This window comes from Nerophis lumbriciformis, linkage group LG11, assembly GCF_033978685.3.
Source record: "Nerophis lumbriciformis linkage group LG11, RoL_Nlum_v2.1, whole genome shotgun sequence".
Classification (NCBI taxonomy): Eukaryota; Metazoa; Chordata; class Actinopteri; order Syngnathiformes; family Syngnathidae; genus Nerophis; species Nerophis lumbriciformis.
The window spans coordinates 44612850-44637327 of NC_084558.2; the positions used below are offsets into that span (position 1 = coordinate 44612850).

General features: G+C 41.8%; 1 protein-coding gene across 3 annotated transcripts in view; it reads right to left on the reverse strand.

Moving 5' to 3' along the window:
- The window catches only part of dab2ipb (DAB2 interacting protein b), a 426738-nt gene that overhangs the window by 180526 nt on the left and 221734 nt on the right, over positions 1–24478 (reverse strand). For all 3 annotated transcript variants that reach the window (XM_061966503.2, XM_072914155.1, XM_061966504.2), the window contains one exon: positions 22594–22712. In XM_061966503.2, coding sequence (XP_061822487.1) covers positions 22594–22712 — 119 coding nt within the window. The remainder of the gene's footprint in view (positions 1–22593; positions 22713–24478) is intronic.

Consider the following 24478-nt stretch of genomic DNA (forward strand, 5'->3'; position numbering starts at 1 on the left):
GCCACCTTTCCCAACTTCTTTGTCACGTGTTGCTGGCATCAAATTGTAAAGTTAATGATTATTTGCAAAAAAAAAAAAAATGTTGTCTTTGTAGTGCATTCAATTGAATATGGGTTGAAAAGGATTTGCAAATCATTGTATTCCGTTTATATTTACATCTAACACAATTTCCCAACTCATATGGAAACGGGGTTTGTATTTTGCCGCGAAAATGAATGCTTAAAAACGCGATTTCCAGACATTTCACATGCATGGGTTAGCGTGGTTAGCGCCTTGCACGGCAGCATCCACCATCAGCTGTATAAATAGAGACCATTTACCTGTACTACATTCTATTGTATTGCATTTCATACAATACTTGTTACCTAAAAGTTATTATTTTCCCTTTAAAGGGCACGCGCTATTGTTCCTCGAGTGTTGTTTTTGTCACAACAATGCTTCTAAAAGGTTAAAGAGCTTCTCATGGGTGATGCCCGTGCAGGATGAGGACCTGGACGACTAGTAGGGGGGGGGGGGGAGTGCCATGAGAGGGCAAATGAGTGCCTGCATGCAACGGAGGCTAGGAGGGCTCGAGCGAGCGGGGTTGCAGCTTTGATGAGGCCCTCGGTATTCCCATCACGCTCAAGGCTCATCCATTACAGCTCATTACCCAAAGAGAGAATGAAGGAGCGGAGAATCTTAGCCACGCAGGAGCCAGAGAAAACCCCGACATCGTACACGTATGGACTTCCTCACAATGATTATTTCATACTCTGCAATGCAGTATTTCTTTAAGCATCGGAATTCTTTATGGGAGCATTGCTGAGCTGTAAGGTCAAATCACTATCACGTCAGTTCTGTAACATTCTATTGTTACGTTGCGCCAATTTTCTTATTTGATTGTATTTTTATAAAGTGTGCAAGCTGTGGGCTGCAAACAGCCACACTTTGGACACACTCCCTGAGGTTGTCACAGACGGTAATTTGTTTGTTTTTTAGCCCCAATGCTTTCTGTAGGGTTTTCTAAACATTTAATAGGATTGTGTCTCAAAGGGTACCGTATTTTCCGGACTATAAGGCACACTGCCGATGAATGGTCTATTTTCGATCTTATTTTCATATATAAGGCGCACCGGATTATAGGGCGCATTAAAGGAGTCATATTATTATTTATTTCTTTTTTAAATGTAAAAGACTTCCTTGTGGTCTACATAACATGTAATAGTGGTTCTTTGGTCAAAATGTTGCATAGATCAGTGTTTTTCAACCAGATACAGTCTGGTGTGCCGTGGGCTGCAAACAGCCACACTTTGGACACACTCCCTGAGGTTGTCACAGACGGTAATTTGTTTGTTTTTTAGCCCCAATGCGTTCTGGAGGGTTTTCTAAACATTTAATAGGATTGCGTCTCAAAGGGTACCGTATTTTCCGGACTATAAGGCACACTGCCGATGAATGGTCTATTTTTGATCTTTTTTTCATATATAAGGCGCACCGGATTATAGGGCGCATTAAAGGAGTCATATTATTTTTAATTATTTTTTTAAATGTAAAGACTTCCTTGTGGTCTACATAACATGTAATGGTGGTTCTTTGGTCAAAATGTTGCATAGATCAGTGTTTTTCAACCAGATACAGTCTGGTGTGCCGTGGGCTGCAAACAGCCACACTTTCGACACACTCCCTGAGGTTGTCACAGACGGTAATTTGTTTGTTTTTTAGCCCCAATGCTTTCTGGAGGGTTTTCTAAACATTTAAAATGATTGCGTCTCAAAGGGTACCGTATTTTCCGGACTATAAGGCACACTGCTGATGAATGGTCTATTTTCGATCTTTTTTTCATATATAAGGCGCACCGGATTATAGGGCGCATTAAAGGAGTCATATTATTTATTTATTTTTTTCAAATGTAAAAGACTTCCTTGTGGTCTACATAACATGTAATGGTGGTTCTTTGGTCAAAATGTTGCATAGATCAGTGTTTTTCAACCAGATACAGTCTGGTGTGCCGTGGGCTGCAAACAGCCACACTTTGGACACACTCCCTGAGGTTGTCACAGACGGTAATTTTTTTTGTTTTTTAGCCCCAATGCTTTCTGGAGGGTTTTCTAAACATTTAAAATGATTGCGTCTCAAAGGGTACCGTATTTTCCGGACTATAAGGCCCACTGCCGATGAATGGTCTATTTTCGATCTTTTTTTTCATATATAAGGCGCACCGGATTATAGGGCGCATTAAAGGAGTCATATTATTTTTATTTTTTTTTCTAAATGTAAAAGACTTCCTTGTGGTCTACATAACATGTAATGGTGGTTCTTTGGTCAAAATGTTGCATAGATCAGTGTCTTTCAACCAGATACAGTCTGGTGTGCCGTGGGCTGCAAACAGCCACACTTTGGACACACTCCCTGAGGTTGTCACAGACGGTAATTTGTTTGTTTTTTAGCCCCAATGCTTTCTGGAGGGTTTTCTAAACATTTAATATGATTGCGTCTCAAAGGGTACCGTATTTTCCGGACTATAAGGCACACTGCCGATGAATGGTCTATTTTCGATCTTTTTTCCATATATAAGGCGCACCGGATTATAGGGCGCATTAAAGGAGTCATATTATTATTTTTTTTTTTTTTAAATGTAAAGACTTCCTTGTGGTCTACATAACATGTAATGGTGGTTCTTTGGTCAAAATGTTGCATAGATCAGTGTTTTTCAACCAGATACAGTCTGGTGTGCCGTGGGCTGCAAACAGCCACACTTTGGACACACTCCCTGAGGTTGTCACAGACGGTAATTTGTTTGTTTTTTAGCCCCAATGCTTTCTGGAGGGTTTTCTAAACATTTAATATGATTGCGTCTCAAAGGGTACCGTATTTTCCGGACTATAAGGCACACTGCCGATGAATGGTCTATTTTCGATCTTTTTTTCATATATAAGGCGCACCGGATTATAGGGCGCCTTAAAGGAGTCATATTATTTTTATTTTTTTTCTAAATGTAAAAGTGGTCTACATAACATGTAATGGTGGTTCTTTGGTCAAAATGTTGCATAGATCAGTGTTTTTCAACCAGATACAGTCTGGTGTGCCATGGGAGATGATCTAATTTCACCTATTTGTGTTACAAATATTTTTTGCAAACCAGTAATTATAGTCTGTAAATGATGTGTTGTTGTTGAGTGTCTGTACTGTCTAAAGCTAGGCAGGGTAACCGTGTAATACTCTTCCATATCAGTAGGTGGCAGCCGGTAGGTAATTGCTTTGTAGATGTCGGAAACAGCGGGAGGCAGTGTGCAGGTAAAAAGGTGGCTAATGCTTAAACCAAAAATAAAGAAAAGGTGAGTGCCCCTAAGAAAATGTATTGAAGCTTAGGGAAGGCTATGCAGAACGAAACTACAACTGAACTGGCTGCAAAGTAAACAAAAACAGAATGCTGGACGACAGCAAAGACTTACTGCGGAGCAAAGACGGCGTCCACAATGTACATCCGCACATGACATGACAATCAACAACGTCCCTACAAAAAAGGATACAAACAACTGAAATATTCTTGATTGCTAAAACAAAGTGGATGCGGGAAATATTCGCTCAAAGGAAGACATGAAACTGCTACAAGAAAATACCGAAAAAAGAGAAAAAGCCACCAAAATAGGAGCGCAAGACAAGAACTAAAACACTACACACAGGAAAACAGCAAAAAACTCCAAATAAGTCACGGCGTGATGTGACAGGTGGTGACAGTACACCTACTTTGAGACAAGAGCTATATTGATGCATGCTTGGTTATGGTTTAACGACTTTTTACTGTCAACTGAGTTTCGTTTTTTTAATGATTTCTGCTGGTGGTGTGCCTCCGCATTTTTTCAACGCAAAAAATGTGCCTTGGCTCAAAAAAGGTTGAAAAACACTGGCATAGATGATCTTTTACAGATCATCTTCAAGTCGCTTTCTGACAGTCCCTTCCGGATGCGCCGTTTTCTTATTTACGTGCCTCACCTTCGGCAGCGTCTTCTCCCCGTCATCTTTGTTGTAGCGGTGTAGCGTGCAAGGACGGGAGTGGAAGAAGTGTCAAAAGATGGCGCTAACTGTTTTAATGACATTCAGACTTTACTATTTGTCAGCTGGCGATTAACATCCTAGATGGGAGTTAGTGATTAACGTCCTAGTTAGCTAACGATTGGCACGCTAGTTGTCGACTAGCGATTAGCACACTAGTTGTCAGCGAGTGATTGCCGCACTATTTGTCAGCTGGCGATTAACATCCTAGATGGGAGTTAGTGATTAACGTCCTAGTTGTTAGCTAACGATTGGCACACTAGTTGTCAACTAGCGATTAGCACACTAGTTGTCAGCTGGCGATTAACATCCTAGATGGGAGTTAGTGATTAACGTCCTAGTTAGCTAACGATTGGCACGCTAGTTGTCAACTAGCGATTAGCACACTAGTTGTCAGTGAGTGATTGGCGCTCTATTTTTCAGCTAGTGATTAGCATCCTGGATGGGAGTTAGTGATTAACGTCCTAGTTAGCTAACGATTGGCACACTAGTTGTCAGCGAGTGATTGCCGCACTATTTGTCAGCTGGCAATTAACATCCTAGATGGGAGTTAGTGATTAACGTCCTAGTTAGCTAACGATTGGCACGCTAGTTGTCAACTAGCGATTAGCACACTAGTTGTCAGTGAGTGATTGGCGCTCTATTTTTCAGCTAGTGATTAGCATCCTGGATGGGAGTTAGTGATTAACGTCCTAGTTAGCTAACGATTGGCACACTAGTTGTTAGTGAGTGATTGCCGCACTATTTGTCAGCTGGCAATTAACATCCTAGATGGGAGTTAGTGATTAACGTCCTAGTTAGCTAACGATTGGCACGCTAGTTGTCGACTAGCAATTAGCACACTAATTGTCAGTGAGTGATTGGCGCACCATTTGTCAGCTGGCGATTAACATCCTAGATGGGAGTTAGTGATTAACGTCCTAGTTAGCTAACAATTGGCATGCTAGTTGTTAACTAGCTATTAGCACACTAGTTGTTAGCGAGTGATTGCCGCACTATTTGTCAGCGTGCAATTAACATCCTAGATGGGAGTTAGTGATTAACGTCCTAGTTAGCTAACGATTGGCACGCTAGTTGTCGACGAGCGATTAACACACTAGTTGTCAGTGAGTGATTGGCGCTCTATTTTTCAGCTAGTGATTAGCATCCTAGATGGGAGTTAGTGATTAACGTCCTAGTTAGCTAACGATTGGCACGCTAGTTTTTGACTAGCGATTAGGACACTAGTTGTCAGCAAGTGATTGGGGCACTATTTCTCAGCTGGCGATTAACATCCTAGATGGGAGTTAGTGATTAACGTCCTAGTTAGTTAACGATTGGCACGCTAGTTGTCAACTAGCGATTAGCACACTAGTTGTCAGCGAGTGATTAGCGCACTATTTGTCAGCTGGCGATTAACATCCTAGATGGGAGTTAGTGATTAATTTCCTAGTTGTTTGCTAACGATTGGCATGCTAGTTGTCAACTAGCGATTAGCACACTAGTTGTCAGTGAGTGATGTGCGCTCTATTTTTCAGCTAGTGATTAGCATCCTAGATGGGAGTTAGTGATTAACTTCCTAGTTAGCTAACGATTGGCACGCCAGTTTTCGACTAGCGATTAGCACACTAGTTGTCAGCAAGTGATTGGCGCACTATTTCTCAGCTGGCGATTAACATTCTAGATGGGAGTTAGTGATTAACGTCCTAGTTGTCAACTAGCGATTAGCACACTAGTTGTCAACTAGCGATTAGCACACCAGTTGTCAACGAGTGATTGGCGCACTATTTGTCAGCTAGCGATTAACATCCTAGATGGGAGTTAGTGATTAACGTCCTAGTTAGCTAACGATTTGCACGCTATTTGTCGACTAGCGATTAGCACACACGTTGTCAGCGAGTGACTGGCACACTATTTGTCAGCTGGCGATTAACATCCTGGATGGGAGTTAATGATTAACGTCCTAGTTAGCTAACGATTGGCATGCTTGTTGTCAACCAGCGATTAGCACACTCGTTGTCAACTAGTGATTAGCATACCAGTTGTCAGCGAGTGATTGGCGCATTATTTGTCAGCTAGCGATTAGCATCCTAGATGGGAGTTAGTGATTAACGTCCTAGTTGTTAGCTAACGATTGGCACGCTAGTAGTCGACTAGTGATTAAGACAACTAAGAATCGCGATTGATCTAAACATCGTTTGGCGTGTATACTTGCAGCTATTTAGGGCGTTTTGTTTGCTGGCGGGGTAAGAACCCCCACGTCCGCATCCAGGGTGATATTTTATGCGCGTACAACACATTTCTACGTCAGATAAATGAGAAGTAACGACGCGGTGGCCGCTTCCTATGAAGTCTTGCAATTAGCCCCGCGGTGATTTGAGAAGAGCAGATGGTGGGCGGCAGATGATCGACGCCGTCAGAGAAAGCTTTTTTTTCAGACACTTAAAAGCAGCTCTTAGTAGACAGTGGCTTCTGGAGCAGGACGCTATAGGCGCGAGCGGGTAAACACCAAAAGTGTCCTTGGCAGGTAAATGCAGCACTCTCCTCTACAACTCACATCTCACTCAGAAAGGACAAACGTTCAGGCTTGAATGTTCCACTCATTAACTCTAAATTGTCTTGGATGTACACAGATTGATAAGAAATTATCGAGTTCGAGCCAATTATCGAATCCTCTTATCGAACCGATTCCTTATCGATTCTCTTATCGAGTCCAGATAGGTTGTTGTACAGGACTGTCTCAGAAAATTTGAATATTGTGATAAAGTCCTTTATTTTCTGTAATGCAACTAAAATATATATTAATAATATTGCTGATTATGGCATACAGCTTAAAGGGGAACATTATCACAATTTCAGAATGGTTAAAACCATTAAAAATCAGTTCCCAGTGGCTTATTATACTTTTCGAAGTTTTTTTCAAAATTTTACCCATCACGCAATATCCCTAAAAAAGCTTCAAAGTGCCTGATTTTAACCACCCGTCCATTTTCCTGTGACGTCACATAGTGAAGCCAACACAAACAAACATGGCGCATAGAACAGCAAGCTATAGCGACATTAGCTCGGATTCAGACTCGGATTTCAGCGGCTTAAGCGATTCAACAGATTATGCATGTATTGAAACGGATGGTTGTAGTGTGGAGGCAGGTAGCGAAAACGAAATTGAAGAAGAAACTGAAGCTATTGAGCCATATCGGTTTGAACCGTATGCAAGCGAAAACGACGAAAACGACACGGGAGAAAGCCAGGACGAATTCGGCGATCGCCTTCTAACCAACGATTGGTATGTGTTTGTTTGGCATTAAAGGAAACTAACAACTATGAACTAGGTTTACAGCATATGTGAAATACATTTGGCAACAACATGCACTTTGAGAGTGCAGACAGCCCAGTTTTCATCAATTAATATATTCTGTAGACATACCCTCATCCGCGCTCTTTACCTGAAAGCTGATCTGTCCAGTTTTGGAGTTGATGTCAGCAGGCCAGGGAAGCTAGGGTCGATATTCTTCTCTTGATCATCTTCGGTGGCATAAGGGACGGTGTGAGCCAAGACATCCAGGGGGTTTAGCTCGCTCGTCTGCGGGAACAAACTGCCGCCATTGCTTGCCGTGCTAGCGAGGTCCTTTGTCCCTGAATTGCTCACACACTCCGGCAGATTCAATGGGGGTCTGGCGGCAGATTTCTTTGACTTTATCGTTGGAAATGCATCTGCTTTGAGTGTCGCAGGATATCCACACATTCTTGCCATCTCTGTCGTAGCATAGCTTTCGTCGGTAAAGTGTGCGGAACAAACGTCCAATTTCTTGCCACTTTCGCATCTTTGGGCCACTGGTGCAACTTGAATCCGTCCCTGTTCGTGTTGTTACACCCTCCGACAACACACCGACGAGGCATGATGTCTCCAAGGTACGGAAACCAGTCGAAAAACGGAAAATAACAGAGCTGATTTGACTCGGTGTTTGAGAAAATGGCGGATTGCTTCCCGATGTGACGCCACGTTGTGACGTCATCGCTCCGAGAGCGAATATTAGAAAGGCGTTTAATTCGCTGAAATTCACCCATTTAGAGTTCGGAAATCGGTTAAAGAAATATATGGTCTTTTTTCTGCAACATCAAGGTATATGTTGACGCTTACATAGGTCTGGTGATAATGTTCCCCTTTAAGAAAACTCAAAAATCCTAACTCAAAAAAATTAGAATATTTCCTCAGACCAAGAAAAAAAAAAAAAGATTTATAACAGCAAAACAAAATCAAAACATTTGAAAATGTCAATTAATGCACTCAGTACTTGGTTGGGAATCCTTTTTCCACGGATTAGTGCATCAATGCGGCGTGGCATGGAGGCAATCAGCCTGTAGCATTGCTGAGGTGTTATGGATGCCCAGGATACTTCAATTGCGGCCTTTAGCTCATTTGCATTATTGGGTCTGGTGTCTTTCAACTTCTTCTTCACAATACCCCACAAATTCTCTATGGGGTTCAGGTCAGGGGAGTTGGCAGGCCAATCGAGGACAGTAATGCCATGGTCAGTACACCAGTTACTGGTGGTTTTGGCACTGCTGGATCATGCTGGAAAATGAAATCATCATCTCCATAGAGCTTTTCAACAGATACAACTACAATAGCCGTATTCCCATGGTCAAGTCACTCCTGAACTCAAGACAACGGAAGAAGCGCCTGACTTGGGTTAGGGAAAAGAAGCACTGGACAGTTGCAGTGTGGTCCAGAGTCTGTATTTCATTTGGAAGTCAAGGCGCTAGAGTCTGGAGGAAGGCTAGAGAGGAGCAAAATCCAAGTTGCTTGAAATCCAGTGTGAAGTTCTCACAGTCAGCAATGGTTTGGGGAGCCATGTCAGCTGCTGGTGTTGGTCCACTGTGTTTCATCAAGTCCAGAGTCAATGCAGCTGTGTACCAAGAGATTTTAGAGCACTACATGCTTCCATCTGTTGAAAAGCTCTATGGAGATGATGATTTCATTTTCCAGCATGATCCAGCAGTGCCAAATCCACCAGTAACTGGTGTACTGACCATGGCATTATTATCCTCGATTGGCCTGCCAACTCCCCTGACCTGAACCCCATAGAGAATTTGTGGGGTATTGTGAAGAAGAAGCTGAAAGACACCAGACCCAATAATGCAAATGTAATGTCAGCTAGCGATTAACATCCTAGATGGGAGTTAGTGATTAACGTCCTAGTTGTTAGCTAACGATTGGCACACTAGTTTTCAACTAGCGATTAGCACACCAGTTGTCAGCGAGTGATTGCCGCACTATTTGTCAGCTGGCGATTAACATTCTAGATGGGAGTTAGTGATTAACGTCCTAGTTGTTAGCTAACGATTAGCATGGTAGTTGTCAACTAGCGATTAGCACATTAGTTGTTGACTAACGATTAGCACACTAGTTGTCAGCGAGTAATTGGCACACTATTTCTCAGCTGGCGATTAACATCCTAGATGAGAGTTAGTGATTAGCGTCCTAGTTGTTAGCTAACGATTAGCACGGTAGTTGTCGACTAGCGATTAGCACACTAGTTGCCAGCGAGTGATTGGCGCACTATTTGTCAGCTAGCGATTAACATCCTATATGGGAGTTAGTGGTTAACGTCCTAGTTGTTAGCTAACGATTGGCACGCTAGTTGTCGACTAGCGATTAGCACACTAGTTGTCAGCGAGTAATTGGCGCACTATTTCTCAGCTGGCGATTAACATCCTAGATGGGAGTTAGTGATTAACGTCCTAGTTGTTAGCTAACGATTGGCACGCTTGTTGTCAACTAGCAATTAGCACACTCGTTTTCAGCTAGCGATTAGCGCAATAGTTGCGGAAAAATACTGTTATTATTTGAACACCATTCGTATTGCACAACAACAAGGCTCCTGATTTTGAGTAGCTTGCTGTAGATATTCCTACACAATGCAATACATGGTCAAGTGTAACCTAGTGGAGAGGCGGGTGAACTGCAACCATTTTTAGCAGCCTTTCATCAAAGGAAGTGTATGACAAGAGTACTGTGCTGACCATGGATAAACAAACATGCACACAACAACAACAACAACAACAACAACAGCAGGCGAGTGAAGAGTTAATGAGGAGGGGGGGTCAGGATGGAGAAGCAAAGAGGACTTCAGAGGGTTGTATATTGCAATCTGACCACCTGGGGTATGTTTTAACAATTTAATAACTCTAAATGTCATCACTTTATTGCATTTATTGATGGATGCCCCCCCTGTGCGCGCGGACGCTCCACCTGCTGCGGCGTAGCTGCCGCTTCATGACATCCGACCATAAAGAGCCCTTCAACGCCGCCACCGCACGTTATTTACCGTCGGAGGCGGAGCTCAGCGCGGCGCGCACACGTTCAAGCGGGATTCAGACATCCGGCAAGGCTGGGACATTTAAGCACTTGGGAGACTGACATTTTAATTAGTACAGTTGTTGTTCTTTATTTGATGTGGTCGGAGAATGTCCTCGTCGTCTCTCAGAACTGTCTTTGTGGGGACCGGTACTTGCGATTGCGACATGCAGTAGCCGGGTCCACCAGTAGAGGGCAGCAAACTTAATTGTTTTTTCCAGCACATTTTTAACCTCTAAAGGCTTGGTTGGCCACATACGTGGACAGCACCTTTTAGCTCTTATTTTCAAAATTGTGTACACTACTGAATTGGGGTCTTATGACCGCTTATGTGGACACTTATACTGCCATCTGGTGGTGTCAGAAGAGTATAACATACTAATGGAATTTGGAAAAAAAAAGTGTAAAAATAAGAATTAGCATGTCACTAAACATGAAATAGACGTTTCTTACTTATGGACTAATACATCATATGAAAAGTTTACCACTATTATGTCACTATTGTGCGACGAGTATGTCACTATTATGCGACTAGTATGCGACTAGTAGGCCACTATTATGTCACTATTATGCGACTAGTATGCCACTATTATGCGACTAGTATGCCACTATTATGCCACTATTTTGCGACTAGTATGCCACTATTATGCGACTAGTATGCCACTATTATGCGAGTAGTATACCACTATTATGTCACTATTATGCGACTAGTATGCCACTATTATGTCACTATTATGCAACTAGTATGCCATTATTATGTCACTATTATGCGACTAGTATGCCACTATTATGTCACTATTATGCGACTAGTATGCCGCTATTATGTCACTATTATGCGACTAGTATGCCACTATTATGTCACTATTATGCGACTAGTATACCACTATTATGTCACTATTATGCGACTAGTATGCCACTATTATGCGACTAGTATGCCACTATTATGTGACTAGTATGCCACTATTATGCGACTAGTACACATTAAAATCAGCTTGGAATAATGACAAATAAGGAAGCAACGCCACACAAAGGTTTCTACCATGACGATATTTCCTCCTCAAAAGTTCCTCAAAGCGTGTCGGTTTAAAGTGAACGCACTTTACTCACAACCACATTTTATCGTCAGCGATCCATTAATCCAGTGTTTTTCAACCACTGAGATTATGTAATTTCACCTATTTGGATTAAAAATATTTTTTGACAACCAGTAATTATAATCTGCAAATTATGTGGCGTTGTTGTGTGTCGGTGGTGTCCAGAGCTCGGCAGCGTAACCGTGTAATGCTCTTCCATATCAGTAGGTGGCAGCCGGTATCTAATTGCTTTGTAGATGTCGGAAACAGCGGGAGGCAGCGTGCAGGTAAAAAGGTGTCTAATGTTTAAACCAAAAATAAAGAAAAGGTGAGTGCCCCTAAGAAAAGGTATTGAAGCTTAGGGAAGACTGTGCAGAACGAAACTAAAACTGAACTGGCTACAAACTAAATAAAAACAAAATGCTGGACGACAGCAAAGACTTACTGCGGAGCAAAGACAGCATCCACAAAGTACATCGGAACATGACATGACAATCAACAATGAAATGTGCCTCGACTCAAAAAAGGTTGAAAAACACTGCATTAATCCACTCAAAAAAGTTAAAAAATGAAGCAAGATATCATCCGCTGTGACTGGTGGCCTCTGGTTGACACCTGATTTTCATCATTTGGATGGGTGGCTAAATACTTTTGGCAATATAGTGCATTTCATATAAAAGTCCCGGTAGTATTAAAGACTTGTTTCTGTACCGATTGAGCGAACAGCCGCTCAAGTTAGCAAATATGTTTCCTCGGACCGTCTGCAAGGAGCGGTAGCAGATGGTCTACGGCGCCGGCGAGCAAACACACAGTTGTGTGCAGCAGGCAGTCGGTAATCTACTCGCGGGCACAGGCGGTCTGAGCCCGTCGACGCAGAAGCGGAGAAACAAATATATTAATACGTCTAGCTGGGCTGCTTTCGATCCATCTGCTAATACGCCGAGTGGCAGCCCGAGAATGAAACCCTGATGAAAAAGAAAAAAAAACACGCCTCTGCTTCTTCCCGCGCCGCAGGAGCGTGAGTCACTGTGCACGGAAAAGTGTGCGATCGCAAAGAATCGCAAATATCGGTTCCCGATTGAGACCTGTGAAGACCGTGACGTCGTCCTGTGCTACCAGCATGGCAGCACTCAGGAAGGACCTTAATAATAATAATAATTTCTATTTGTAAAAAGCACTTTACATTGAGTAAACAACCTCAAAGTGCTACAGTGTATCAAAAAAATAAAAATAAAAAGATTTAAAAAAATTTAATAAAAATAAAAACTAGAACAGCCAAATAACTAAAACTAGTATGCATATATCTACAAAAAAAGGCTTTAAAAAAAAAAAAAAAAAAAAAAAAAAGGGTTTTTAAGCTTTTTTTAAAAGCATTCACAGTCTGTGGTGCCCTCAGGTGGTCAGGGAGAGCCTTCCACAGACTGGGAGCGGCGGAGCAGAAAGTTAAAGTTAAAGTACCAATGATAGCCACACACACACACACTAGGTCAGGGGTCGGCAACCCGTGGCTCTTTAGCGCCGCCCTAGTGGCTCTCTGGAGCTTTTTAAAAAATGTATGAAAAATGGAAAAAGATGAGGGGGAAAAAATCTATTTTTTGTTTTAATATGGTTTCTGTGCCATCTCCGGGTTGGGGAGGAGATCTTGCCCCAAATGGAGGAGTTCAAGTACCTCGGAGTCTTGTTCACGAGTGAGGGAAGAGTGGATCGTGAGATCGACAAGCGGATCGGTGCGGCGTCTTCAGTAATGCGGACGCTGTATCGATCCGTTGTGGTGAAGAAGGAGCTGAGCCGGAAGGCAAAGCTCTCAATTTACCGGTCGATCTACGTTCCCATCCTCACCTATGGTCATGAGCTTTGGGTTATGACCGAAAGGACAAGATCACGGGTACAAGCGGCCGAAATGAGTTTCCTCCGCCGGGTGGCGGGGCTCTCCCTTAGAGATAGGGTGAGAAGCTCTGCCATCCGGGGGGAGCTCAAAGTAAAGCCGCTGCTCCTCCACACCGAGAGGAGCCAGATGAGGTGGTTCGGGCATCTGGTCAGAATGCCACCCGAGCGCCTCCCTAGGGAGGTGTTTAGGGCACGTCCGACCGGTAGGAGGCCACGGGGAAGACCCAGGACACGTTGGGAAGACTATGTCTCCCGATTGGCCTGGGAATGCCTCGGGATCCCCCGGGAGGAGCTGGACGAAGTGGCTGGGGAGAGGGAAGTCTGGGCTTCCCTGCTTAGGCTGCTGCCCCCGCGACCCGACCTCGGATAAGCGGAAGAAGATGGATGGATGGATGGATGGATGGAATATGGTTTCTGTAGGAGGACAAACATGACACAAGCCTCCCTAATTGTTACAAAGCACACTGTTTATATTAAACATGCTTCACTGATTCGAGTATTTGGCGAGCGCCGTTTTGTCCTACTAATTTTGGCGGTCCTTGAACTCACCGTAGTTTGTTTTACATGTATAACTTTCTCCGACTTTCTAGGACGTGTTTTATGCCACTTCTTTTTCTGTCTCATTTTGTCCACCAAACGTTCCACAGAGGTGAGTTCTGTTGATGTTATTGACTTGTGTGGAGTGCTAATTGGACATATTTGGTCACTGCATGACTGCAAGCTAATCGATGCTAACATGCTATTTAGGCTAGCTATATGTACATATTGCATCATTATGCCTCATTTGTAGCTATATTTGAGCTCATTTAGTTTCCTTTAAGTCCTCTTAATTTAATTTAAATCTCATGGCACACTATCTGTATGTAATATGGCTTTTAATTTTTTGCGGCTCCAGACAGATTTGTTTTTGTACTTTTGGTCCAATATGGCTCTTTCAACATTTTGGGTTGCCGACCCCTACACTAGGTGTATTGAAATTTGTCCTCTGCATTTGACCCATCCCCTTGTTCACCCCCCTGGGAGGTGAGGGGAGCAGTGGGCAGCAGCGGTGGCCGCGCCCGGGAATAATTTTTGGTGATTTAACCCCCAATTCCAACCCTTGATGCTGAGTGCCAAGCAGGGAGGTAATGGCTCCCATTTTTATAGTCTTTGGTATGACTCGGCCGGGATTTGAAGTCACAACCTACCCATCTCAGGGCGGACACTCGAACCACTAGGCCACTGAGAAGGTAAAGCCCGGTCTCCCATTGTTTGTAGCTTTGTCCTCGGAGATTAGCCTGGATGCGCGCACAGGCGCCGCATTTATTTGTATAATGGGCGCGGTTTCATCGGGTGTGGCGGGATGTCAGTTGATGTAAGGTGGAAACAAATGGTAAATGGTAAAATGGGTTATACTTGTATAGCGCTTTTCTACCTTCAAGGTACTCTTTGACACTATTTCCACATTCACCCATTCACACACACATTCACACACTGATGGCGGGAGCTGCCATGCAAGGTGCTAACCACCACCCATCAGGAGCAAGGGTGAAGTGTCTTGCTCAAGGACACAACGGACGTGACAAGGTTGGTAGAAGCTGGGGATCGAACCAGGAACCCTCAGGTTGCTGGCACGGCCACTCTCCCAACAGCGCCACACCGTCCACAATCGGGGTACGGCGTGGCGCGGTTGGGAGAGTGGCCGTGCCAGCAACCTGAGGGTTCCTGGTTCGATCCCCAGCTTCTACGAACCTAGTCACGTCCAAGACACGCGCTTGCAGGAGCAAAGGTCACCGCCACTGTCTATGGCAGTGGTTCTCAACCTTTTTTCAGTGATGTACCCCCTGTGAATTTTTTTTTAATTCAAGTATCTATCCGATGGATAGATGGTGCACATCTATCCGATGGTGCTCGTCCTCAGCACCATAGAACAGTGGTTCTCAAATGGGGGTACGCGTACCCCTGGGGGTACTTGAAGGTATGCCAAGGGGTACGTGAGATTTTTTTTTAAATATTCTAAAAATAGCAACAATTCAAAAATCCTTTATAAATATAAATAAAAACCTATCTTTTTTTCCAAATAGTTCAAGAAAGACCGCTACAAATGAGCAATATTTTGCACTGTTACACAATTTAATAAATCAGAAACTGATGACATAGTGCTGTATTTTACTTCTTTATCTCTTTTTTTCAACCAAAAATGCTTTGCTCTGATTAGGGGGTACTTGAATTAAAAAAAAATTCACAGGGGGTACATCACTGAAAAAAGGTTGAGAACCACTGCCATCATACTTGCCAACCTTGAGACCTCCGATTTCGGGAGGAGGGGGTGGGGGCGTGGTCAAGGGGTGGGGCGGGGCGGGGTTGGGGGCGTGGTTAAGAGGGGAGGTGTATATTGACAGCTAGAATTCACCAAGTCAAGTATTTCATACATATACAGTATATATATATATATATATATATATATATATATATATATATATATATATATATATATATATATATATATATATATATATATATATATATATATATATATAGAGAGAGATATCTACATCCTGAAAATATGCAAACAAAACTGTGTTTAGATAATTGATACTTCAAACTTGCATAAATAAATATTAAGGAATATAACATAATTTGGCTTCTGAGAGTTTCAAAATGTAATGAATAAAATGCTAAAGTTGTTAATAAACAAGCAATTATTTTAATAATTAAATATGGTCATTTTAAATGAATTATTATGATAATTTAAAATCAATTATTTCAAATATGTTTATTTTAATGTATAATTCTATGGCTGCATGTAATAAGGAGTCGGAAAAAATACAAATAAAAATACAATTCATTTTGATGTTTTTAGCAAAATATAGTAAACATTTATTTAGTTTTTATTTTTATTTTTAATTAATAAATATATTTATTTTATTTGTATTATTTGAACATAATAATACAATTTATCTCTAGTCTGGATGATTTAGTTCTTGTCACCCTGTTGTCCTCCCGTCATGAAAAAAGGCTGTCCTCACTCAGGTCCGCATGGAGCTGGAGGGGGCGTGGCTTCCAGCTAGCTCCGGCTGAAAATCGGGAGATTTTCGGGAGAATATTTGTCCCGGGAGGTTTTCGGGAGAGGCGCTGAATTTCGGGAGTCTCCCGGAAAATTCGGGAGGGTTGGCAAGTATGACTGCCATAGACAGTGGCGGTGACCTTTGCTCCTGCAAGCGAGTGTCTTGGACGTGACAAGGTTCGTAGAAGCTGGGGATCGAACCAGGAACCCTCAGATCGCTGGCACGGTCACTCCCCCAACAGCACCACGCCGTCCCCAAGGGACGATACTAACCTTATTAGCATCCATTATTGCAACAAATATTACAGTATATTATCATACTTTCCAAAAAAAAATTGTCAAAATAAAAATAAATACTTAAATATCTGCTTGACTTATGATTTTACAGCAAACTACCCATCAAATGAATAAAAATGACAATACAATTCTACGCTGTTCTTTACAGCATATTACTGTAAATTGAAAAAAAAACAAAAACTAAAAGGTTTTTGTGTAAAAATTCTGGTGCATGGTAAATAGTAAATGGGTTATACTTGTATAGCACTTTTCTACCTTCAAGGTACTCTTTGACACTATTTCCACATTCACCCATTCACACACTGATCCAATCCAATTCAATCCACTTTATTTATATAGCACATTTAAACAACAAAAATGTTTCCAAAGTGCTGCACAACAATATTAAAAACAAGATTCAAATATTATCCTTGGCTCCACCAATGACAGAATGAAAACAACAAAAAAATAAATATAAAACCAATATAAAAACCCCGTTTCCATATGAGTTGGGAAATTGTGTTGGATGTAAATATAAACGGAATATAATAATTTGCAAATCCTTTTCAACCCATATTCAATTGAATGCAATACAAAGACAACATATTTGATGTTCAAACTCATAAACTTTATTTATCTAATTTTATTTTATTTTTTTTAAAAGTACCTTATCTTCACCATACCTGGTTGTCCAAATTAGGCATAATAATGTGTTAATTCCACGACTGTATATACTGTATCGGTTGATATCGGTATCGGTTGATATCGGTATCGGTAATTAAAGAGTTGGACAATATCGGATATCGGCAAAAAGCCATTATCGGACATCCCTAGTAATATCGAAAATTATCGGTATCTGTTTCAAAATTATCGGTATCAAAAAGTAAAATGTATGACTTTTTAAAACGCCGCTGTGTACACGGACGTAGGGAGAAGTACAGAGCGCCAATAAACCTTAAAGGCACTGCCTTTGCGTGCCGGCCCAATCACATAATATCTACGGCTTTTCACACACACAACAGAATGCAAATCATACTTGGTCAACAGCCATACAGGTCACACTGAGGGTGGCCGTATAAACAACTTTAACACTGTTACAAATATGCGCCACACTGTGAACCCATACCAAACAAGAATGACAAACACATTTCGGGAGAACATCCGCACCGTGACACAACATAAACACAACAGAACAAATACCCAGAACCCCTTGCAGCACTAACTCTTCCGGGACGCTACAATATACACCCCCTGCTACCCCCGATAACCCCGCCCCCTTCAACCTCCCCATGCTCTCTCAGGGAGAGCATGTCCCAAATTCCAAGCTGCTGTTTTGAGGCATGTTAAAAAATATAATGCACTTTGTGACTTCAATAATAAATATGGCAGTGCCATGTTGGCACTTTTTTTTTTCCATACCTTGAGTTGATTTATTTTGGAAAACCTTGTTACATTGTTTAATGCATCCAGCGGTGCATAACAACAAAATTAGGCATAACAATGTGTTAATTCCACGACTGTATATATCGGTATCGGTTGATATCGGAGTCGGTAATTAAGAGTTGGACAATGTCGGAATATCGGCAAAAAAGCCATTATCGGACATCTGTAGATTTTTCCAAATAATGGGAGACCGGGCTTTCTGCTCCGCCGCTCCCAGTCTGTGGAACGCTCTCCCTGACCACCTGAGGGCACCACAGACTGTGGATGCTTTTAAAAAACACTTAAAAACCCTTCTTTTTTTTAAAAAAAAGCCTTTTTTTAGATATATGCATAACAACAAAAGTAGGCATAACAATGTGTTAATTCCACGACTGTGTATATCGGTATCGGTTGATATCGGAGTCGGTAATTAAGAGTTGGACACTATCGGAATATCAGCAAAAAAGCCATTATCGGACATCTGTAGACTTTTCCAAATAATGGGAGACCGGGCTTTCTGCTCCGCCGCTCCCAGTCTGTGGAACGCTCTCCCTGACCACCTGAGGGCACCACAGACTGTGGATGCTTTTAAAAAACGCTTAAAAACCCTTCTTATTTTATTTTATTTTATTTTTTAAAACCCTTTTTTTAGATATATGCATAACAACAAAATTAGGCATAACAATGTGTTAATTCCACGACTGTATATATCGGTATCGGTTGATATCGGAATTGGTAATTAAGAGTTGGACAATATCGGAATATCGGCAAAAAAGCCATTATCGGACATCTGTAGACTTTTCCAAGTAATGGGAGACCGGGCTTTCTGCTCCGCCGCTCCCAGTCTGTGGAACGCTCTCCCTGACCACCTGAGGGCAACACAGACTGTGGATGCTTTTAAAAAGGGCTTGAAAACCCTTCTTTTTTTAAAAACATCTCGACTTAGAATGCATAAAAAAAGAAACATGCCGGTGTTCCTGTCCTACATAAGGATAGAAAACAATTTACAGCTCCCTTTTAAGTGTGCCTATTTTTTTAAGTGTTTGTTTAAAAAAAAAATCCCAACAGTAGTTGTTGTTGTTTCATTGTGCACCGGAACGATCCAGCAGTGTGTGCGCTGCTAAATATAGACATGCCCAGCGAGTGTCCATCCTCTGATTAACATGGATGAATATTTCATTTCAGGAGTCCAGCTGCTCCTCATCCGCAGCTCGCTCCCTCCGGTCCGCCGCCGGCCTGAGAGCGTACCGGAGCCCCCCCCCCCGAACACGGCGAGAAAACTATCAGACGCGCAAACAATAACAAGTATTGATTTGTGTAAATAAGCGCGAAATGTGCAATCATGTCGAGCCCAGGACGCAAAGTGTTTCCTGCATCTCAAGGCCTGCCGTGCAGCTGTTCTGGGTATGAAGTCCTCTGCCCCCCCCACCACCACCCCCAACCCTACCATCGTTTCATCATCCCGTCTCGCTCGCGCACCGCTTCCCCCGCCGCCGAGTGCGCTGCCTCGCGGGGATGCCGCTCCCACCCTGACTCCTCTCGCATCCTGCTCTCATTTTGCATCTTCTTCATGCATCCTCCATGCATGACACCCTCCAAGCCCCCACCCATCCTACCACACACACACACACACACACACACACCACTATACACACACCACTATACACCCAACCTTTTCCCTCCCTGCAATCTGTGCTGGGAGTGTGACTCATTACATAGGAGATTGTGTCTTTGCTAAGAGAGGTGTGAGCTCCACATTGTGCTGTCACCACCTTATCTGGATGAAGAAGGTGTTTGGGAACCTGAACGGGAAACGGAGGAGACGCGAGTGTCAAAAAAGTTGTCTCAATAGCAGAGCTGGGCAAATATTTGGACTCCGGGGCCACATTGCTGTACAGTATGTGTGTTTGGGTCCCTTTTTTTTCCAGGAACACTAATACCAAAAGTCACAATGTCCGATAGAGTTCTAAAAACGTTATGACAGATCCCCTAAAAAAAACGGAATGAATTTGACAGTTTTTTACTGAATTTGACACCCAAAATGTACATTAAAATGAAGAAAGTGGGATTTACAATATTTACTATGAACAATAAAACACTGAATATTAACATATGAACGTCGCTCCTCTTTTACTTCTCAGACCAAGCAAAACACAACGAAAATGTAAAAAACGGCAAAATATGAATACAAAGGTTTACAGTATGTGTGTATAAATGATATGTACACATTTAGCTGTAAAAGTCTGCTGTACAGTATGTGTGTTTGGGTCCCTTTTTTTTCCAGGAACACTAATACCAAAAGTCACAATGTCCGATAAAGTTCTAAAAACGTTATGACAGACCACCTCAAGAAAATGGAATGCAGTTTTACAGTTATTTACTGAATTTGACACCCACAATGTACATTAAAATAAAGAAAGTGGGATTTACAATATTAATTATGAACAATAAAACACTGAATATTAACAACATATGAAGGTCGCTCCATTTTACTTCTCAGACCAAGCAAAACACAACAAAAAAGTGAAAAAAAAAGCAAAATATGAATACAAAGGTGTATGTAAATTATATGTATACATTTAGATATAAAAGTCTGCTGTACAGTATGTGTGTTGGGTCCCTTTTTTTTTCCAGGAACACTAATACCAAAAGTCACAATATCCGATAAAGTTCTAAAAACGTTATGACAGACCACCTCAAAAAAACGGAATGGAATTTTACAGTTTTTTACTGAATTTGACACCCATAATGTACATTAAAATAAAGAAAGTGGGATTTACAATATTAACTATGAACAATAAAACACTGAATATTAACAACATATGAACGTCGCTCCTCTTATACTTCTCAGACCAAGCAAAACAACAAAAATGAAAAAAAAACCCAGCAAAATATGAATACAAAGGTGTATGTGTGTATAAATTATATATACACATTTAGTTGTAAAAATCTGCTGTACAGTATGTGTGTTTGGGTCCCTTTTTTCCAGGAACACTAATACCAAAAGTCACAAAGTCTGATAGAGTTCTAAAAACGTTATGACAAACCACCTCAAAAAAACAGAATGGAATTTTACAGTTTTTTTTACTGAATGGGACACCCAAAATGTACATTAAAATAAAGAAAGTGGGATTTACAATATTAACTATGAACGATAAAACACTGAATTATAACAACATAGGAACGTTGCTCCTCTTTTACTTCTCAGACCAGAGAGGCATATTTTACAATCAAGCAAAACGCAACAGAAATGTAAAAAAAAACAGCAAAATATACCGATAATTTCCGATATTACATTTTAAAGCATTTATCGTCCGATAATATCGTCAGTCCGATATTATCGGACATCTCTAGTCGGCACCAAAGAAGTAACACATTCGGTAACCACCCCCACTGGTACCTGGCCAACTACTGCTGCCAACTACTGGCTGGGGATGCAAATTTACTACATGTTCAGCCACTTTGTTTTTGGGAGACTTTTCCAGAGATGTTCGATAATATCGGACTGCCGATATTATCGGCATACTTGGTCAACAGCCATACAGGTCACACTGAGGGTGGCCGTATAAACAACTTTAACACTGTTACAAATATGCGCCACACTGTGAACCCACACCAAACAAGAATGGCAAACACATTTCGGGAGAACATCCGCACCGTAACACAACATAAACACAACAGAACAAATACCCAGAACCCCTTGCAGCACTAACTCTTCCGGGACGCTACAATATACACCCCCGCTACCCCCTATAACCCCGCCCACCTCAACCTCCTTATGCTCTCTCAGGGAGAGCATGTCCCAAATTCCAAGCTGCTGTTTTGAGGCATGTTAAAAAAATGTGTGACTTCAATAATAAATATGGCAGTGCCATGTTGGCTTATTTCTTTTTCCATAACTTGAGTTGATTTATTTTGGAAAACCTTGTTACATTGTTTAATGCATCCAGCGGGGCATCACAATAAAATTAGGCATAACAATGTGCTAATTCCACTACTGTATATATCGGTATCGGTTGATATCGGTATCGGTAATTAAGAGTTGGACAATATCGGAATGTCGGATATCGGCAAAAAAGCCATTATCGGACATCTCTTGACTTTTCCAAACAATGGGAGACAGGGCGTTCTGCTCTGCCGCTCCCTGACTGTGGAATGCTCTCCCTGACCACCTGAGGGCACCACAGACTGTGGATGCTTTTAAAAAACGCTTTAAAACCCTTCTTTTTTTAATTAAAAAAAAAAAAGCCTTTTTTTTAGATATATGTATACTAGTTGTAGCTATTTGGCTGTTCTAGTTTTTATTTGTATGTATTTTTTATTATCTTTTTATTTTTATTTTGTTACTACACTGCAGCACTTTGAGGTTGTTTACTCAATGTAAAGTGTTTTTTTTTACAAATAAAATCTATTATTATTATTATTATTAAGTTGTTGCGTAAAGTAGTAAAAAAGTTTGTTCAATTAGCGGAGAGGTTTAAATAGCTTAAAAATAGCAACAACAAAACGACTCTTACCTGTCATTGTCCACGCTCCTGAAGCCAGGGAGGATGTGCCTGAAGCTGGAGTTACGGTCCAGTTTGGGCTGACTCTTGGTGCGCTTTATCGAGCCCTTCAGACGCCGGCTCAGGAAGCCCTGATGAGAGAAAGACATTTTTTTGAATAAATGTTTCATGCATGAACATTTGATTATTTTGATTATAACGGAGTAGCATCGTCACAAGGTCGATGACATCACCTCCCATTAGCAGAGCCACAGCAGAAGAACCTTGCTTGTAACTAATCCTCTTTATTGAGCGATTGCATGTTGTCGTCGCTCGCTAATCGCACGTCGTATTGTTCAAACACTGTAATCACGTTTGCGTGCTAATTTTCCGGGTGCGCACCTCTCATTTGACTCTTTGTCTGGAATCCGAGCGTGCTCTTCCCCTTACGAACATCTGCAATCACACTCCCCAAGCGCCCCGTCGTCTCCATGGCAACTACTGTTGGCTGGCATTGGCAGCCGGCGAGGAGGAGAATGTTTAAAATAAATAAATAAATAAATAAAAAAAACCAAGAAAGAAAGAAATTGTCAGGATGCTGCCGCTGTTACCCAGACACGAGGCTGCTTTTATTTAGCACAGAAGCAGAAGTTGGATAAGGATGATGACTCACAGGATGCGGAGGACATGATGGACTGGAAATGATTAAGCATTCGGCTTCTTGTGTGTTTAGGCGTTCTCATTTCTTATTTAGGAGCTTATCATTTCAGATGATTTTTACTCAATGCAACCGTGGCAAAGGATAAAGACGGACATTTTTAGTGCTGCTTATTTTAACCCTGCAGCTTATAAAACAAATTTATATATTTTTCTTCGCTGATGACCATAAAGCACATAGTTTTCATTAGAGATGTCCGGTAATGGCTTTTTTGCCGATATTCCGATATTGTCCAACTCTTAATTACCGATTCCGATATAAAGAGTCGTGGAATTAACTCATTATTATGCCTAATTTTGTTGTGATGCCCCGCTGGATGCATTAAACAATGTAACAAGGTTTTCCAAAATAAATCAACTCAAGTTATGGAAAAAAAAACTGTCATATTTATTATTGAAGTCACAAAGTGCATTATTTTTTTTTAACATGCCTCAAAACAGCAGCTTGGAATTTGGGACATGCTCTCCCTGAGAGAGCATGAGGAGGTTGAGGTGGGCGGGGTTGGGGGAGGGGGTGTGTATATTGTAGCGTCCCGTAAGAGTTAGTGCTGCAAGGGCTTCTGGGTATTTGTTCTGTTGTGTTTATGTTGTGTTACGGTCTTCCCGAATTGGGTTTGTCATTCTTGTTTGGTGTAGGTTTACAGTGTGGCGCATGTTTGTAACAGTGTTAAAGTTGTTTATACGGCCACCCTCAGTGTGACCTGTATGGCTGTTGACCAAGTATGGTTGGCATTCACTTGTGTGTGTGAAAAGCCGCATATATTATGTGACAATTTAAGGTTTGTTGGCGCTCTGTACTTCTCTCTACGGTTTATCCTGTTGAACTGTAGGTAGGTTCGATATATGTATTGAATACGATTAAAACGTTCAAATTCAGTGTCGATATTTGAGTTGGCCCCAGGCCCCTCTGTAGTGGGAAAGTTGGGCACCGAGGTCAAAAAGGTTAAGAACCTTGCACTAGACTGAACACATTTTTCAGGGGTAGCGGGGGGGTGTATATTGTAGCGTCCCGGAAGAGTTAGTGCTGCAAGGGGTTCTGGGTATTTGTTCTGTTGTGTTTATGTTGTGTTACGGTGTGGATGTTCTTCCCGAAATGGGTTTGTCATTCTTGTTTGGTGTGGGTTCACAGTGTGGCGCATATTTGTAATAGTGTTCATGTTGTTTATACGGCCAGCATCAGTGTGACCTGTATGGCTGTTGA